Raw genomic sequence first — 20,003 nt, 5'->3', positions numbered from 1 at the left:
CCCCATTGAAATCCTGTGGTTTTAAAAAAAAAATTTAAAAAAAAAAAAAGGCACCCCCAACACCATCTAAAGGGACAGAAAACACCAGAACACACACACACAGAGAGAGAGAGAGAGATGCCTGCAGTTGGATCAAATTACTGGGGTGACACAAGTAAAGAGGAAAGATAGATGATGAAATAAGGAAAGGACAGAAAGAGACAAAGGCAGGGGGTCCTAATACATCCTGTGACCAGCTTTCTTTCCAAGGCAGGTGACGATCACAGCTTGTGGTCTGGCTTAAGATCTGATAGCATTCAGCACTGTGTGTTGAGCGAGTGCTTATTCAGCACTTTCTTTGCTTATTCGCATAACACACACAAAGCAGGTTAGGAAGTCACTGCAGCACTGACACCAACCTCTCACTCACTCACAAATTGGGGTGTGTGTGTAAGTAAAAGGTGACCTGGCCTCTCCTCAAATCTACGAGACAAAGCAAAGACATGAACATCTGTCCAAATGTTCTTCCAACACACACACACACCATATTTAGATTATTTTCCGAATGTATTCAAGCATGTTCCGTGTTCAACAATGCCTTCTTCAGTCTCAGCACCAGGAAAAAAAAAAAAAAACCTGATTGTCAGTTCTCAACCACTACACACTCGTGTCATTGGTCATCTTGTTACATGCTAATACCACGTGTAATTAAACAGCTTCATAAAAACTACAAAAAGTATTTAAAAAGAAACCGGATATTAAAAAGTCATCTCCCTGATCACTTCTAAACCCCGCCTCCAGACTTTGGGCAGTGCCTCAGACACTACTCAGGGGTCATGCTGCATTTGAGTAAAATATTTGAGAGGGAGGCAGAAGAATACGGCTTCTCAACCTGGAATTCCTATTTGGAAACCCGGGATAGTCTCCTCACCACGGAGTTCAGCGAGCGGCATTGAATCAACATGGCTACTCATAGCAACAGTAAACGAAAGAGCACTATTACGTTTAAATGAGTTATGATGTACACTATGGTACCTTAGATAAGTTCGGTTGTTGGATTTAACAAGTCTGCGGCTTTTGAAGAGGAAAACACATCACTCATCACAGTCAGGCCTTTCAATTACATGAAACCTGTGACAACGTCGTAGGCGTCCAAATTAAGGTCAAGTGCCCAAAATATGCTACCAAAAGTAAAAAAAAAAAAGTTTAAATAAACTTGGCTGCATAAAACCCAATGTCTTGACCCTTCTTTAAAAACGCCGGAAGTATCGAGAATTTGCATGCATTTCTCATAACGGACGCGAAATCCGCACCACTCCGATGTTGTTCTGGGTTCGTCGAACGAGCCGTAAGCCTCGCGCAGAGCACGAATTCTCCAACGGTGATCAGCACGCCATGATTTTGTGGAGGAGCGAGACTCGCGTACCAACGACCAGAGCGGGATTTCCACGAGGTGTGTTTTAAAAAAAAAAAAAAAAAAAAAACCAGGTAAAAGCTTGAATAAATACACACAGTTGTCTAAGTGTGGGTGGGGTCAGTGACTGAGCTTGGTCCTCTTCATGATAGCTTTTCATTTAAACTAAGATCTTTTACCGGACTACATGCTGTGAATTGCGCTGCCAGTTCTTGGGATGCGACTTAAAAACCTTGTGTCGCAGGTCTGCTACAGGTTTGTCTCTTTACGGCTGTTCACACGGCACATATTTGCATCGATGCTGCACCGATGCATTTTGTTGCAATATATCCTACACCGGTGTAAATTTTGTGGAGCGTTCACACGTCACAAACCTGCTTACTAGAGAGAAGCGTGTTAGCATCGGTGCAGCCCCACTTGCATTCACACAGCAGTTTTTGCGACCGTGCTATACGATAGTAATAATGCGGAAATGAAATGTGCATGTGTTACGTCCTCCTACCACTAGGGGCCCCCAGTACATTTTTGTATGGTTGCTGCACCTAATTGTTTTACAGGTGGCTGGTGTAGAGCCAATGACGTCTCCCCTATAAATATTAGGGTGGGAGCCTGAACACGCTCTCTCTCTCCTCAGGGGCTGGCTCCACACCTATTTGATGCCTGCTTGTTTCTCCTTTGTGGTTGGTTTCCCCTTTGTATATACTTTAATTCTTTGTTGGTTCTCCCTTGGTTTTTGTTATTTTACAATAAAATACCCCTAGACTGGGGGCGTCGTGGCTCGTGTGGGTAGGGCGCCGTGCCGTGGGTCTGGGGACCCGGGTTCGGTTCCGGCCCGGGGTCGTTTCCCGATCCCTCCCCGTCTCTCTCTCCCCCCCGCTCGTTTCCTGTCTCTGCACTGTCCTATCCAAGAGAGGTGCAAAGGGCCCAAAAAAATATCTTTTAAAAAAAAAAAAAAAATACCCCTAGACTTAAACGAGCCCTGTGACTTGTCATAGATGTTACACTGCTACATCAGTTTGTAACAGCATGCATGAAAATGTACTTCCTTTTCCTGGTTGTCAAGGCATCACCAAGCGCCGGGAAAACAACGTGGATGAAGACCAGTGTTGCCAGATACTGCTGATGTTTTCCAGCCCAAAATATGTTCAAATCCACCAAAATGCACTTAAAACCGCCCAATCTGGCAACACCGGAAGACACGCGGTTCTGCTGTTGTTGATATTCACCATTTTGGAAGCGCAAAATACCAGGATGCAAATTATTCAATGCCCGTATGTAATCAACTCTCCTCATGCATAGCGAGTCTACCCCTGTAGCGTTCAGACGTCCCATTTTATAAATCGGTGCTGCCCCGCAAACTAGCATTTACTCCGGAGTAAATTTCTTAAACCACCTCCTGAGCAGGGTTAGATTTGCACCGGTTTAAGCAGCTTTCAGGGGCTACACCGGTATAACTTTGTACCGTGTGAACGCTCTACCGGGGCAGCCCCGGTGCTACACCGGAGTAAAAGTTGCCGTGTGAACACCCCTTTAGATGACGACAGTGCAGAACTTGCTTTTTCATTCACAGGCTCCTTTCCTCCAGGCTCTCCTCAGGCCCCAACACATCTTTTAAATACTAGCTGTATTCTGATTATTTTTGTCATGTACATCAAGAGGGATTTATGCTGTAGACATTTTGCAATAAAGGTAAAAAAACAGACTTCTTTATTCATAACTTTGTAGCTAAAAAAGCAGCAGGTTTAAACACAGAGCGCTGAGAAAACAGCACTTTGCGCGTGCAGAAAAGCCCAAATTACCCTGCATCACGATGGAAAAAAGCCCAAACTCAGAAATACAGGGTTTAGCCCAAATTATGTAATTGAAAGGCCTGGCAGTTAGCTAGTTAGAGCTTGTCGCTAACAAAAGCGAAACTTGGAAGCATCTGTGGTCCCCTCCCGCTCACTTTGTGGCTCGAATGCACAGAGTTTGAAAAACGACAAGTCAAATCCAAACCCATTCTTGGGTAACGGAGATCATTTGGCATAAGAGAACACTGGGTAAATTTCTCAGTCTGATCTATTTATATTATTTCTGTGGCATTACAGACACTGGGGTCTGGTCAGAACGCTATACTACTGTAGTACATTAGGTGTGCTGTTGCGAGGATTCTCACGCTACTCACGCTGAACTGTGGCGTGATGGGAGACGTACTGCCTCCATACTGCTCTCCGAAACAGTCACTGAAGGGCAGAAGAAGCCCCATGGCCAGGATTCGAGAGCACAGCTTCTCCGCCTCTTCTTCACACTCTGACTTCTCCTGCTGCTGGAAAAACCTCTCCAACAGAGTACGCCCTGGAACGAAAAACCAAGAAAGGAGAGCACAGTCAATCCCACTTGTGTCGCAGTGCATACTGTACACTGCCGTTTCTTCCAAGATACAAAATGGAGGTATGCAACTACCTTATAATAGTTAAAAATCTACACCTACACACAGATGACTGCTCCCTACAAGGCATTATGGGTATCGTACCTGCTAGGCTAGTGTTTAGACATGCAGTGCACCATGCATTGGAATAAAGATGTGGTTTTAAATGTAGTTTACAGGGCAGCTCCCCTTTCAAAATAGCATGGCATACAGCAGTGTGCGTGTGAGATTACAGGCCTAAAATCCAGGCACTGATCAGATGTCTTGAACTTTGAGACCATATGTTTATTTCCAATTAAATCCCCCCCCCCCAATTCCACTCTTCCATTTGTTGGATCAGATTACAATTCATTATCCCCCCACCCCAGATCTTACCCACCATTTTATCAGACAGGTGCCGTCTCTCTGGATGACCACAAGGCTCGACATTAAGGACTGCCCGATTGCCCGGGGCAAGTGAAACATGTCCTCGACGTGCCTGACCAGGCAAGTTGGAATGAACATAAACTAGCACCACAAAAATTAGGCTTTTTGATCTTTTATTTCAGTTCCTAAAAGCATCCCTCACTACATACCTGCCATTATGTCTTGGCTGTTTTCTTAGTCTCGGTTTCATTTATTACTTTGCAAGTTACAGTGAACCCTCGCTATAACGCGGTTCATCTTTCGCGGCTTTTTTTTTTTTTTTTTTTTTTACAGTGCATTGTGTTCAGAATCCTGATTGGCTAAGGGACCGTAGTCTAGAAGTGAAAAAAGTTGATATTGGTCTTTCACTTACACCAGTGTCAACCGTTTCCGTGCCTCGTCTCTGTACAGCCTGCCAAATTTACGTTTGCAATTTTTTTCCATGCCAAAACCCATAATGTCGACGAAACGTCCTGCACCGACAAAGGCACCTCCAGACGCGCCCAAAAGGCAGAGGAGGATGCTAACTATCGCAGAAAAAGTTAAACTTTTGGACATGCTGAAGGAAGGTAGAAGCTATGCTGCTGTGGGGCGCCATTACGGAATAAATGAATCTTCGGTTCGTTCCATAAAGAAGGAGGAAAATAAAATAAGGACGACAGCAGCAATAAGTTTTAACAAGGATGCAAAAAGGGTTGTGACTGTCCGCAACAAGACCAACAACTACCCATAACTATGTTCTTCTCTCGGAAAAAGACACCTGCACCACAGCCTTCAGCAGAAAATGACGCTACAGCGGAGCGGAGTCAGGACGAAGAGGCACAGTCAGAGGGACTGTGAAATACGCGCGAGTCGCAATGTGTCTAACCTCGTATTCATTATTAAAAATATTATTTTACAGTATTACAGTATTATTTTAAAAGTATTAAAAACTCAGGTATTTGCAAGAACGTTTTTTTTTTATTTCTTAAACAAATGCTTTACATTTGTATTGTATAATAGTTGTAAAAAAAAAATAAAGTTGACTATTTCACGGATTTCGCCTATCGCGGGTCCTTTTTGGAACGTAACCCCCGCGATAAACGAGGGTTCACTGTATTTCGCTGTTGTAGTATGGTACACGTACAGTTTACAGATCCCTTGTGCATGACATCACATGATAATCACAGCTGGGGTCAGACAGACCATGTTTCATGCAAGCAAGGCTTCATCTGTCTTCAGTATGGTTCATTTTTGCACCGCTTTTGCTTGTTCAAACAGAGATGGATAAAAGGCATTACCGTTTCCCTGCTATCAAGAAAAATGTTAAATAGAAGCAAATGCTTCAAGAAAAACAAGGAAACAAGTGGTTAAAGAATACAAGGAGAGGAGCTCAGCCTGAAAACTCCAGAGAAATTTCACGATTGTATTTAAAATATATTTTACAAAAAGTCAGAAGTGAGAATGGAGGAGTTTGCTTAAGAATCCCATTTTATTTTCATTTTCTGCTTGCATTCAAGTTAGCTCCTTCATGAAAGTATTCGATTTTCTTAAAGATGAAGCTGCTTCCTTATTCGACACAGAAAACCCAGATTGGTCTCAAACAACTTGTGCATTTAAAAAAAAAAAAAAGACCCCTCAACAAGGAGCGACATGCACGATAAATCCCCAAAGAACAGAACAGATTAAGAAGAGAGAGAGCTGGAGCTTTGTTTCTGTTATAAGAGGAACAGTCCTGTGCAAAATATATATTTTTGGTTCCATCATCCACCTCTAGGTTTATTTTAAAATAAATAAATAAAAACCCGTGCTGCGTCATTAGACCGGCTGCACCGATTCAGTTACAGGTTGCCAGGTCTCTATAAAAAACACCCACAATCACAGTAAATTTTAAACGCTAACATTATCCTCTCATTACACAGCGTGGGTTTTTTTTATTTATTAAACCTAGAAGTGGATGATAAAAAAAACCTGATATTCTCAAACACCATACTGTTCAAAAGTCTTGGCACCCCACTGTTTTCTTCATACAAACTGTTATAGATTTCTATTTTATCGAGTAATTAACCTACAGTCAGAGTTCTACACAAAACTTTACAACAGCTGCATGCATGCAAAATGGAAATAAATCGATTAAGGCAGGAAAAAACATTTTTGGATAAAATTATTAGTGTCTGTTACAAGTAAAAAGTAACTAATAACCAAACTTCAACTCAACGTGTGATCTTATGTTGCAATTCACAACTATTCTATGGTATTCCTAAAAATAAACGAATAAGTTAGATCAAAAAATAAAATAGTACTAGTCACAAAATTGGGGGGGCCAGGGGAAATTAACCCCCTTACTCACCCCCCAGAGGTCAAGTGGGTTTAAAAGTTAATGCCGCGCCCTGAACCAGTGGATTTTCTGTTGCTGCTTTGGAGCAACATCCATCATTAAATGCGCTACAGAAAATTGAGCCAAATTGAAGTCTAATCCAATATAGTGTAACAGACACGACCATCTGACGCAATAATCATAACAGTATTATTAGTGAGCTTGTAAACCATCAGAGTTGCACTTCACCCATGAGCAAAAGCCCCGTTACAAGCCCAACACCCTCGAACTCAAAACCACCAACACCAAGGTAATGGAAAAAACCTAAAAGGCCTCACTAGTAGGAAGGAACTGTGCACTCTCTCAAATTCCTAACTGGAGGCAGGCTGGGGGATTTCTCACTGAAGGTGGCTCGCCTCAATGACTCACACTGCTGCAGTACGCCACCCTCACTTGGGAGCTCTCTGGCTCTCTCTCCGTTCATCCTTTATATCTGCATTTCCACCCAGAGCTCATGCCTGGATTTCTGATTTAAACCCCACTCATGGATGCGACAATTCATTCCCCCTCCCCAAACCCTCCAGGACCTCCTTTCTCTTTCGCTCTCACCCCAGATTATCCCCCCCCCCCAAATTTAGTCTTGGCCAATTCCTAACAGTCAGGTTTCCTTAGATCACATGGTTCCTCAGAGTCAAACTGCTGCATCAGAGAGGCAGTGTAATACACCCCGAGGGCTTTCCCACCACCTGCACCCTTCTGCATATCTGGTGCTCACACATGCCCATGATTGGCTAGTATAGATGTAACAGGGGAGCGTTCTTTATTCTGTAGCTTTCTACTGGGTCTCGTGTACAACACTATGTCGCACTGTTTAATGAAAATATAGCTCAAATGCTACATACCACTCCAACATCAGCTGCACCATCTAGCTGTAAAAGCAGCAGGAGCCCACAGGGATTGGGAGCACTCCAGCACCCAAACTTAAGCAATTCTTATATCCTATAGAGATCTTGCAGTCATGTGACCGGAAAGTACAAAGCCGCCATCTTGTCGGTAAAAAACACCGCTGAATACTGCTGCACTCGTGTACAGAATGGATCAATTTCAACCGATGGACTACACGGCTCATTTTTCTAATGAACAGATAACTAGATATATGTCTAAAATAAACGATCTACAGATTAGTGACCCTTATGGCTTACCGGACGGAGTTTTCACGACCGTGTCAGTGGATATTGAACTGCCAGAGATGGAATACCCGGACGTGTATAATTACCTCATTAACTTTCCCTCGCTGTTCAGTGGTGAAGCACTGCGTGCTTATAAATCTCTGGACAGTTATCTTTACAGAAATTCAGGATTTGTCAGCGACTCAGATGTGGCATCTTGTAAACAAGAAAATAATCCTCATTGGACGGGTAAGTCACTTAAGTTTTACTAGTACTGATACTAGATGCACTGACCAGCCAATTATAGAATAGAATAAGGTAATTCCAGCTGTAATTCCAAATCGTCCGTCTTGTTTACCATGGATCTGGCGTTGGAGAGGTAGAGGCTTAGCAGTGAAGGTTTGAGTAGCTGTTTTCTGAGCTTAGTCAACAGGCCGGCTCTGCCTGCAGCCTCACTTTTGCTTCCTCTCCCGACGCCGCCTCCTTCGCTTTGCTTCCGATAATCCACGGAGACCCCGCTGGTCTCGCCATCTCGTCCAGAATGTTGTGCATGCGATGGAAATCGCTACAAACCGTCGTCATTTTCTGCTGGAAACCAACGTCCAGTAAGCCCATACGGTTGTAGTGGATATTTAAGTCCGGTACAGACGAAGAACACGCAAAAACACACACAAAAAACAAAAAAACGTGCACAGGTAGGGAGAGCTTGTAGCCGCAGCCATTGTAGTAGAATTGTATATAGTAGGGTTTTCCAGAAGAAAAGGTAGAAGTAGAACCAGAAGTAGAAGGCGGAAATATGGCGTTTGACCGACAAGATGGCGTCTGTCACAATCTGGATCAGCTGTGACGTCACATGCAAGTGCTCCATAAATAAATAAAGCTATAGTTAAACTACACACACTAGAAAATTTAAGGAGCACTCAAATATTACAACGTGCTGTTGGGTAACAATTGGGGACAATTGTTCTGAGGAGCTCCATCTTTACAGTGGCCATTTCACCTCTGCTAAGTCAGTCATCCTCATATCAATGAATTTGTTAACAGTTAAATTTAGCCAACGTGTCGAATTCATAATGCTTTAGCAAGCCTACATAGCTCCCCCAAAATCTACATAAAACTAGCCAATGTTCTTACAGAAGCCTAAAGCAGACACACTCAGCTTACAAATGAGTTTAAAGCATGACTGCGCAGCAACACTGCATCGTAAATGTCCTTGATGCCATGTTTTGAACAGACTCAAACTACCAAAATACATCTCACACACTTGTATACCTTCAGCTTGTCTCTACCATAAACCCCCAGGAGATCCAATAAGACTTCATCAGGCCACCCATGAACAGGACACCAAGCCACAAGAAACTTCAAGTTGGACAATTTTGTGGAATCAAGGTTGTAGATTGAAGTCGATTAGAAAATTCTCACCTCTAGTCAACACAGGGTCAGTCTCCCAAGTAGTGTCCATTTGTGCTTGGATTCATCCCAACCACATGCGCTTGTTTGATGGTGTTTGTCTGTATGTTACCTCAAATAGTCCTAATTTAATTAGCAACAGACCATTGCTTTGTCAATGAGGATAACCAGAGGCAATACGGCAGAGGAGCTGTAAACACCATCTCATACATCAAGTCCAAGTCTATTATATACAGGACTGCACTGGACATTTTTACAGACGGTTCAAATTACACAAAAAAAAAAAAAACCCAGCAAGTCTGAATCTAGAAAAACAGCAATCGTAAGCAGTGATGCGTTAAATGGAGCAGGGCTTCAAGACTGGGGGGAATGATAACCAGGAATAATTTGTTTACTAATGTGAGCTTTCAGTCAAACTTAATGGAGACAGGACGAGCAGAGAGGAGACAAAAAGCCGGCAGACAGCACTGAACGCAAGTAAATTAAACTCGGAAACCATCTACACTCAGCTGAAAATAGTACTGATGAAGCAACAATAATGAATTGTTATAAAACACTGTCTACCTAAAATTTTCTATTCCAACCTGAAACGTTTATCAGATAATCTTTTGATATTACGGTTTTTATTCAAGGTGTGAAGCTGTTTGACAGGCTCAAGAAAGAAATCTAGACGAATGATTAAGGCTTTCTATCAGGTTGTGTCAGTGCGAGAGACACACACCACAGCATTCATGATTAGTCATACGATATCAGAAGATGGACCATGCATGATCAGACAGACATCACTCACTGAACGCATGATCATCAGAAACGTTAATGATTGCAGAGTAATGGATCATAGACAAGTGTTCGCCTCACTCCCTCATGTGCAAAGAAACCAACACCAACCCCCTCCCCCCGATCCTGTCTCACAGATGGAGAGGATAAATGTGGGTCTGTCACAAGAAAGGAAAGAGGTGGAGAGAGCGAGAACATACCAGATGGATAAGCCAAGAGGAGAGGGTACAAGTCTGAGCGATACAGGGGTTGTGCACTCAAACTGGGCTGTGCAACATATTAAACTCAAATGACAGAAGGTACGTAAATGGAGGCATCTTAAAATTCACCAGTTTATCTAATTAGCGTGCTGAAGTGGAAACGGGATAATACATTTAATTTTTCACTGAATTGGAAATGGGATCTTAAAATTGCTTGGGTTTAGTGTACGTGTTGTAGTTAGACAAGTCATTTCTCGCTCAGTTTTCAAGATCTCTGGATGAAACTTGGCATGCACATAGGCAGTAACCATCTGTGATCTCAAGATCATGCATGACATCACAACGTCATTTTATGAAGTTATAACATTTTCAGGAATGGGAGTGCCTGGTAACAGTACCAGGACAAGCTAGACAATTTTCATGCCGTCTTCCATGGCCCTTATACCCTAATACTTGGGGGGTTTTTTTGCACTCATTTGACCTCCGACCTTGACCCTTTGCCAGAATTAGATCAAAGGTCACTTGTGTGTTAACTCACTACTCATTTTTTCATGAATTTTCACCAAATTGGGAATGGAGAACCTATTTGGGGGGGGGGCTTCAAAATAGTTCATATTAGTTAAGCAACTTGACCCATTTTCACCGAGTTACATAACCTTGAACTTGTCAATTACATGACTATCGCAAAAAGGTCAGAGCTTTGTCTCCTTTTCACGGTCTTTGAGCTAGCCTTGCTCCTTCGCCATAGAAAAACATTGACCTAGGTCACATTTTCAATGACCTACATCTCAAAAATGGAGCAAGACAAGGCCATAGTTACCATTACCCACAAATAGGAAGTCAGATATGGACTTCCTTTTGGCACCAAAAAATTGACCTGGAAAAGGTCAGATTGGTGACACCTATATTTTCAAAGGCCTGCATCTCAAACTGCGCTAGAGAGGGCCATAGCTGCTATTAATCATGAACAGGAACTCCTATGGGCTCTCTTATCACCAAAATAATTTGACCTAGAGTGGCCTTGAAGGGTCAAATCAATGACCTGCACATTTTAAATGGCTTGTATTATGAAAACGGTGCAAGATAGGCCCATAGTTACTATTGATCATGAATAGGAAGTCATACATGGGCTTTCATTTGGGAACATTGGTTTTACCCTGGAGTGACCCTGACAGATCAATGACCTGCATATTTTTCCACTGTCCTGCATCAAGAAATTGGTGAAAGATAGGAACTTGGTTAATATTATTAACCATGGAAGTATTGTATCCTTTTCCCTGTCATCAGATTCCAGACAAATGGCCTCATTTCTCTCAGTTCTGTGACCCTGACCTTTGCCCCAAGGCCTCAGGTGTGAAAATGGGATACCGCTGTGCCCTTGGCACAATGCCTCTAATTACTTTTATTACTATTATAAATCTAATAATCCAGCACTTTTCATTTGGTGTTTGAAATCTCCTAGCATTTTACACGCAAAGATCTGAAGATCAAAACCTCACCCAAGCTGCTGACAAATTAAAGGAAAATCCCAGTAGCTCTGCATTATTCTGAGGGGTATTTATGGCTGCCATGTCCACTTGTCCCCTTAGAGCAGACAGCCCCCAGCCCAGTTTTGTAAGTCAGGCATACATTAATGAACCTGCGAGTGGCCTAGTGGTTAGTGTCCACTAACCACTGGCAAAGCACGCTGCAATACAGATTCAATACTAGCTATGTAATAGGCGAGAGACTGAGGGCTACGGAAACGGAGATCGGCTCCACCCTATGCGCCACTTGGCGTGGGAAGGACTTTGATACATTAATGAACCATCAAGGTGAAATAAAAGCTTATAACAAAGCAAGGGCGCCTTGTCAGCATGTTTCAAGTGAGAGCTTAAAACACCTGTGCAGCCATCAATCATTCTGGACTCGCATCTGACGTTTTCATTAGGAGAGAGGCAGGAAAGGGGAAGAGAAAAAAAAAAAAAAAAAGTGGTGGGGCTGCTCTTTTGACATCGAGTTATTTTGCTCAAATTTAAAGCTCATTCACGACACAAAAGCTGCCAGGTCTGAAACAACCAAATATTGATTTTTCTTTTTTAGTATTTCCCATCTCACTGTAATCCTACTTGCACCTCCCTTCATGTCTCAGTTTTTCAACCGATGCCTTAAAGGGAAGCATCACTGCACGTCTACGAATACTGCTGCGCTTGGATGTACTGCTAGATGAAATGTTTGTATCCTGATAGGCAGGGTCCTTTCAATGATGACTCCACCCCCATCCACAAGGGGTCACTGAATAATTCAATGAGGATTTAAACTTGTATACAGGCTGTTTAAAAAAATAAATATAAAATTTTATTCTGGGATATTTACATCTCCAATATCAAATTTTTTTGAAACACCCTGTATATGCAAATCATTGTACAACCTCCAGTGTCACTGCACTTTAACCCAGTTGCAAACTTAAGGAGATTTGAGTAAAGTGTTATACAGTGCTCTTCATCACCTAAACACCAAGTGAGAGAACATCTTTTGGAAGAAATACACTTACCACGACAGTACAGATCCAGAGATGTATTTTGCTGTGTTCCAGTCACGTGACTTTTTTTTTGCGGTTTTACCGGAAGTGAAATAGCTGGTGGTCTAAACGGCTGCCGTAGCGCAAACAACTAGCGATAAGTTATCAGAGTACGCTCGCAATCTAGAAGCCACTGCTGGCTTGCTTTTTTATATATATATATATATATATATATATATATATATATATATATATATATATATATATATTCAGAAGATTGCTATGTGCAATGGAATCGACCCCTACAGTCTGGGAAAGAAGAATGTGTCATACGATCTCAAACTACCCTTCAGTCGAGTTCCCCGACATCTCGAACTATCTGGTGTTGCAGACGTCCTTCTACACCGCAAAACAGATGAAAGCGTGGAAGAGTATGGAGGCTTACAACTTTTTTGTATGTGGCTGGGTAAAGGACCTCGCTATCAAGTCGCTGCCCAATGAATCCTGTATTGTTTTTGCCCGTGTAAGTACGTTTTTAAGCTTTTCTTCACGTCTTTACAACAAAGTGCTGTAAGTTGAAGTATAAACAGTTGGCTTGATTCTCACTTGTGTTGGCTCTTATCTCTCAGCTAAATCATTCACAAAGATCATCAGAAACCCCTTTAAAGACCTGGATCTTAGTTAAACAAGACGGAGAAGTGATCACGGCGCATTGTAACTGTACGGCTGGGGAAGAATTTTGTCACGACCTTCATGCATATGGACTTTGAGGAGTAAACAAAGAAACAGCTGGGGACTTTAGCGCTTCATGACAAAAAAAAAAAAAGTACCGTAAAACACATAGCAAGAAAAGTACTTGGAAAACACTAAGGACAGAGCTGAGAGGGAAATACAAACCTTTCACCAAGTGATCACTGCAAACTCGAGCGTGCTTCGACTCGGCTCCCTTCGATTTCAGTGAGAGGTTCAAAAGCCATCTTTCTCCACGTCTTTGTGAAATCCTGTTCGTTCACCCTTTATTAGTTCACAGGAAACCCTGAACAAACTTATCAGTTTCACAATTCGAACAACCTCAAACAACGCAAGCATAAGGCATTTTTCATGCAAACAATGCACCTTCTCCACACAAATGCTTTGGTCAACTGAGCTTTGGTAGAACACCAGCTAAAGTTCTGAATAACTAATGAGGCGGATGTGACGTTACATGAAACCCAGCAATAGAATCAATGCTAAACTGCATTGAAGCCGTTTTGGAAGCTCATGGGGGCTCAGTTGGTTCTTCTTTTAAATATGTCCCCCGTCAAAGTTCCAATTGCAGGAACTGGCAATAATGCAAGTTTTATCGTTCGGACGTTTAGGGTTAAATTCTCCCGCACAGCCGATTCACTATAAATATAAAATCTCAAGCTAGCTTTGTAGTCACAGGAAGGCCATGAAAACTTTAATTTTCCAAATACAGCTCCAAACAAGTGATTATAAACCTACAAACCCGTCTTTTCCATGTTGTACACGTTCATACAGTATAACGTACTGAGCTCAAGCAACAGATTTGCAGTTTGAGGCCATAAGGTTGAGAGAAATCGGTGCAGTCTGCTATACAAGTGGCGTGAATTATTAATTGACACCCTTCAGGATAGAGAGCCCTCACAGAACAAACAGTATTGATTTTAGAGCATAAAAGAGCAAAATGCTGTGCGCGCATAAGCACGTGTGCGTTTTAAAGAAAAACTGCAGATGGGGGTTAGACGCTGAAGTAAAACAAAAAAATAAATAAATATAAAGGTGTTTTTCAACCCATGTGCCACACATTTAGATTAGGCATTTCAGATATCAAGAAATACAAGAAAACCTTCAACAGGGTTATTTTCAAAATTAATTCTTTATCATTTCCCTTCCTTAATTCAGCTTATGCTTCAATGTGGAAGGTAAACCAGAGATACCATACAATTACCAAAGGCATTTCTACACTATCGCGACAAACATCTGCTCACAAACTGCCTGTAATACCGTAGTGTTGCATCAAAACTGATACTTGGTTTATTACGTTTACATAAACACCTATAACGGCTTTCTGGTTCTCTTAAAGAGCACGGGTACTGTCTGAGGACAAGACACAATGGCACAAACATATGATAAAGAAAACAGTACGCATCTTACTGTAATATTGTCTTTCTTCAGTTTCCTTTCGTGTCATTTCTCACTTGCTTACTCAATTTACGTACTTGTCTTCCAATCAGTCATCATTACACACCCACACTGAATTAGCTGCTCTGTGATATTTTTTTCAGCATCGGACTGAACAACATTTCCCATCATGCCCCAGTCCACCACGATTTGCCCTGCAAATAATCAATTCAACCCTCAAATGCAGCTGCTCACTTGTTTATTTGTAGCATTTAAAAATAAACCTGATTATCGTTACCCAGCACTACCTCAGACTTTCCATACAACGTATATTAACTGGCAACTATAAATCAACTGACATTTCAAATAATCTGGAAAGCAGATCATAAAGGATACCCATACGGAATAACATGCTCGAAAAGGAATCCCCACCCCCTCACCTGTGAACACATCCTGAAAGTTACAGGTGGAGGCTTGTCCTGCTGAAGCCCTGCGACCAGCTTCGCGTCTCGTCTCTTCTGTCCGGAGCGTCCCTTCCGAGCCTCTGTACTCAAGGAAGTCCTCGGACCCGGCTTTGGGTGGAAGGGGACGGAGCTCTTCGGTCCAGTCGGCAGAACGACTGATGGGTCCGGTGACGCTGTAAGAGCGCTGCCGTTGTCTGGGGCGCCTCCGTCCTGCCCGAACGCCAGAGATGGTGTTGGTGGTGGGCGGAGCCTCGTGGGATCGGCGTGAGCAGAGTGGGCTGAGGGAGGGCGAGAGTACAGGAGAAGAAACAGGTGAGCTAAGTTGGCGCGTGGTGGTTTTGATGTATGAAGGGTGGATGGGAGGGTAAGGTTTGACTGCTGGACTGCCGGCTGTTGGGACGTTGGGTTTCACGTGCCGCTTGGCGACAGGACTTTCCTGCTGAAGCCATTGCGGTAGTGATATACTACTGTTCCTCCTTGCATTCACCACTTCCTCGTTATCCTTCTCCTCCTCATCTACTGTCGGCTCAGGGATCGAAGCTTCAGAGACGACGCATTCTTGGTCCAGAGACGACGACGACGAAGCTCCAGTCTCTGGCCGTTTTGTGTCTGAACTCGAGTCTTCCTCTTGGAGCTGAAGATCCACATTCTCAACTTCCGCCACCTCCTCCGTGGCCTCCACTGCACTCTCGAACGAAGCTGTGAAGTCTGGAAAGCTGACCTCACTGGTTGTCTTGGCGAGTAAACTCACCACCCTTCCAACCGTTTCCTCAATGGTCTCCTCGGCAATGGAGGGGGCTGGGTCACGCGCTACCTCCAGCTCTTTTGTCCCAGTTGCTACGGCGATAGCGGGACAAAGGGATGGATCAGAAGCACCGATCTTGCTGTTCACCACCTCCTCCCACCCTTCAACATTTCTCTTATTCTCCTTCTCTACATCTCTTGTTCCATCTGCATCACTCTTGAGTTCAGAGTGCGTCTCCAGACCATTCTCCTGACAGCGTGGCATCCCCAGCATGGTGAACGGCTCCGATTTGGTGTAGCAGCGTTGTTTATTTTCAGCCTCAGTGATGCCATTTTGTTTCCACTCTTTTCCCTGCTGCTGGAGTCTGATGGCATGCTGAATGTCAGCCAGCAGGTCCTCGTGCTCAGCCGCAGAGTGGAAGCTGTAAATATCCGTATCCGATCCGGAGCTAACCTTCTTCTCCGGAGCGTCCGGCGTCTCCTGCCTGCTGTTATTATCAGACAGAACGGGTCTCTGGTCCTCAGCATCGGATTGCCCGAGCTCGTCCGCTGACAGCTCGGGTGTTTTGGTGTCCAGCTCGTCATGCTGCGAGTCTAAAGCATCCTCACGCGAGCTGCTGAGCAGGCCCTTAACCTTGGCTAGGTTTTTCCGCTTGCGGATGTTGAACACCGATTTGGACTCAGACTTGCCTTTCTTCTTGCCTCCGTCTCCACCCTTGCTGTGCTTGCTGTGCGATTTCTTGTTGTGAAGTCCTTTCTTTGTGGCATCAGCGTGACTGCACTCATCCACCACGCTCTCTCCATCTCCCACGGGGGCCGAGCGCTTCGGCTTCGCATCCTGGTTGCCCATGGCGCTGAGTGAGCTCAGGCCATGCCTGCTGCAGAGCGTGTGTATGCGCTTTCGTTTGCGTGAGCTGCCCTTACTGTCACACGAAACGTTCTCGCTTTCTGATGACGAGGAAACAAGCTGGCAGGAGGAAGATGAAGCAAGAGAGAGGAACAGTAGGTCGCTATCACTCTCACTCCCTCCCCCCTCAGTCTGTTCATCTCTCACTCTGCAGAGCGAGCCAGGAAGGGAGGGGGAGCGCACCCTGAGGACATTTTCAATGCACTGCTCCTCCTCCTCACTGTCGTTAAAGGGCTGATGGGAAACGTAGTAGGGGCGGTATTTGCCCAGACCCAAAGCCTCCATCAGTCTCTTCCTGAGGGGACGGCGGGGGTGGGTTTCCTGACCCCCAGACACCGAGGAGCCCGTCAACCACCCAGGCTGCATCTTCAACACAGCCACCAGAGCACTCACACATATACACACACATACACACACCCCAGCTGCAACACAAAGAACAGAATGGACAGATTAATGGATGTCAAATCATAAACCCAAGTCACCAATTTGAGGGGACGGTTTTTCATATATTTTAATCAAGTTGCATTTTTTTAAGAAAAGTTTTCATGAATATTGAATGCTTTTATCTGGAACATACTTGTGAATTTACATTGTGCATGTTTATTACGTTTACAGTGTTTATCAAATGCCCTTATCCAGTGTGCCCTACAGTGCCCTTCAATTATTGGCACCCTTTGTAAAGATATATTTTTTAAATCCTTTTTACTAAAAAAATAAATCCACCTTTTGGTGAAGTCATTTCATCTCAATGAAAAAATGAGAATTTAATTGAAAAAAGTATTCAGTTTAATTTACTTATTAAAAGAGCATTCATTAGAATTTTTACATTATAAAACATGGAAATTAATTTATTTTTTAAAGCTAGACTGCCTTTCAGATCTTTTAAAGTGTAGGTCATAAAAAGAATTTTCCAGATACCCAATTATTTTTGTTTAGTGACCAAAAGCTACTGAATTTGAATCACAGACTTCCAATTTTGTGGTGTTTTTTTTTTTTACAGAATTAATGAATTTAGAGTCACGTTGCCCTAAATTCTCCACTATTTTTTCCTGATTTGCCATGATGCAATTCAAGATACTACATCATACATCATGTGGTGGGCTTTCCCCGTTCACGCAAGGTATTGTGGGATACAAATTTGAAACAGGAGAGAAAAATGGAGGACGCGAGTGTGCGAATGAAACGTAAAAGACTGACTACAGTAACAGAAAGCAAGAAAAGACGTTATGTTCTATACGAAGGAAAGGAAACGCAGGACCAAACTAATAAATATCGGCGCTCAGCGAGCACCTCGGTGTGATCGGCTGTTCGTTTAGCGACAGAATGATGGAACTGTCAGTGCACGCTCAAAGGGAAACCTGCGCATGCGCACACACGCGGACTTCCTCTGTCTGCTTGACTGCGCGAAGCGAGCGATTTCATGCACATTATTTGCTTTAATCCCCTCAAATTAAATCACTTCCCAGCCACAGAATAGCCTGATATTTGAGACATTGCAGAAATAAACATCACAATGACCACATTTCAGACGAAACTAAATTTCACTGGTTTAATGAAATCGAAAGGGAGTCTCATTTTAAGTTCGAACCGTGATAACCTTAACTTTTAGACCCTTCCCTGTCCCCTGATTTTTGAAAACTTGACCTGCCTTTGCTTGACCCCTGCTAAGGACTTGGATTAACCTTGAACTTGCTGGTTGGATTAATGCACACTCATTGGTTTTGTATACTGATCATTTTATATCCACAATATTTAAGTTATTCCACGAAATTGAGTAGTACATGAGCTGATAGCCGACGACCTTCAAAGATAAATCTGCGCGCGCACACATGGACTTCCTCTGTCTGCTTGACTACACGAAGCGAGCGATTTCAGGCACATCATTTAATCCCCTCAAATTAAATAACTTCCCAGCCACAGAATGGCCTGATATTTTTTGAGATATTACAGAAATAAACATGCATCACAATGACCACATTTCAGAGGGAACTAAATTTCACCGGTTTTATGAAATCGAAAGACTGCCTACTTTTAAATTAAAAAGAAACACAAAATTCCATGTCATTTTAGTAAAAATATATTCATGCTTTCTTAAAGTTGACATGTCAAATATTACAGGAAAAGTTTTGGTTAAAAGCTGCTCTTCCCCCAAAATCATTGAATTTGACACCAGATGGGTTTTTGCAAACAGCCAAATGCATCGAACATTTAATTTCAGCACAGGTAATTCAAATAATTACTACTACACGTCTGTTACATATAAAATATTAAGGTTTAGCAGGTCAATGCATTTATAGTTTTTATTGAGTTTAATTCCAATCTCATTTCACTTTAGTTAGGAGGTGGTATTTTGGAACAATTATACTTATTTATTTTTATAAAAAGCACTATTGTACTTGTACAGCTGCTCTCAGAACTCCAATGAGTAGATAAGGGTGGTTTTTTTTTTGAAAGAAGTTATCAAATTAGCTTTCAGTTATTGAGGAAAATGCCTCATTTTTCTCTCCAGTTTCTCATCTGGCACAAAATCAGCCTTGGGGTAGGGGTTGCTTGGAGCAGGGAAATCTGATCAACCACCACATGAAGTTCCGTTTGACCACCATTATCTTTAGGACCTGCTTTTTATCAACCCCAAGCAATTCCTCCACCTTCCTTTGTCAAACTGTACAACTTTCTGTATTGCATCATTTGGCACATGTGCTATATATTTGAGGTGCTGGATATGACAGATGCTCAATTGTGATAGAGTTATTTGATAAAAGTTCAATGTTCAATATTTTGAAGGCCCAGCTTCTGGAAAAGTCATTTTCCAGGTGATTTTTGAAAATCAGGTGAATCTGGATTCATCAAGGTCAACAGTCTTAAAAGGGATTTTTCTCTTTTGAGGCGGTTCATAAAAGAAGGAATGCAAACCCTTGAACCAGGCCCTACTCACTTTTACCCCTTGTTTCTTACTCACCCCAGCCCATTTATATCTTCCATCCTCTTTACATTACAGGCATTGAGCAGACGATCTTATCCAGAGTGATATACAACATACCCAGGGCAGCCTGGGGAGCAGTCAGGGGTTCGGTGCCTTAGTCAAGGGCACTTCAGCCATTTCCTGCTGGTCCAGGGAATTGAACCAGCAGCCTTTTGGCCCCAAAGCTGCTGCTTTTCTAACCATTAAAGGGCATATCACGGGTAAATTCAGGAGCAAAATCAATG

At 42.9% G+C, this 20,003-nt stretch overlaps 1 protein-coding gene across 1 annotated transcript in view; it reads right to left on the bottom strand.

Moving 5' to 3' along the window:
- fmn2b (formin 2b) overlaps positions 1-19,765 on the bottom strand; it is a 209,779-nt gene extending 190,014 nt beyond the window's left edge. The window contains exons 1-3 of the mRNA XM_060938883.1: positions 19,756-19,765; positions 15,122-17,218; positions 3,558-3,727 (exon numbers count right to left, since the gene is read on the bottom strand). Coding sequence (XP_060794866.1) covers positions 3,558-3,727; positions 15,122-17,218; positions 19,756-19,765 — 2,277 coding nt within the window. The remainder of the gene's footprint in view (positions 1-3,557; positions 3,728-15,121; positions 17,219-19,755) is intronic.
- Positions 19,766-20,003: the final 238 nt, after the last annotated feature.

This window comes from Neoarius graeffei, chromosome 14, assembly GCF_027579695.1.
Source record: "Neoarius graeffei isolate fNeoGra1 chromosome 14, fNeoGra1.pri, whole genome shotgun sequence".
Taxonomy (NCBI): Eukaryota; Metazoa; Chordata; class Actinopteri; order Siluriformes; family Ariidae; genus Neoarius; species Neoarius graeffei.
The sequence above is the reverse complement of the archived record's forward strand: the minus strand, read 5'-3'. Positions and strand labels throughout refer to the sequence as shown.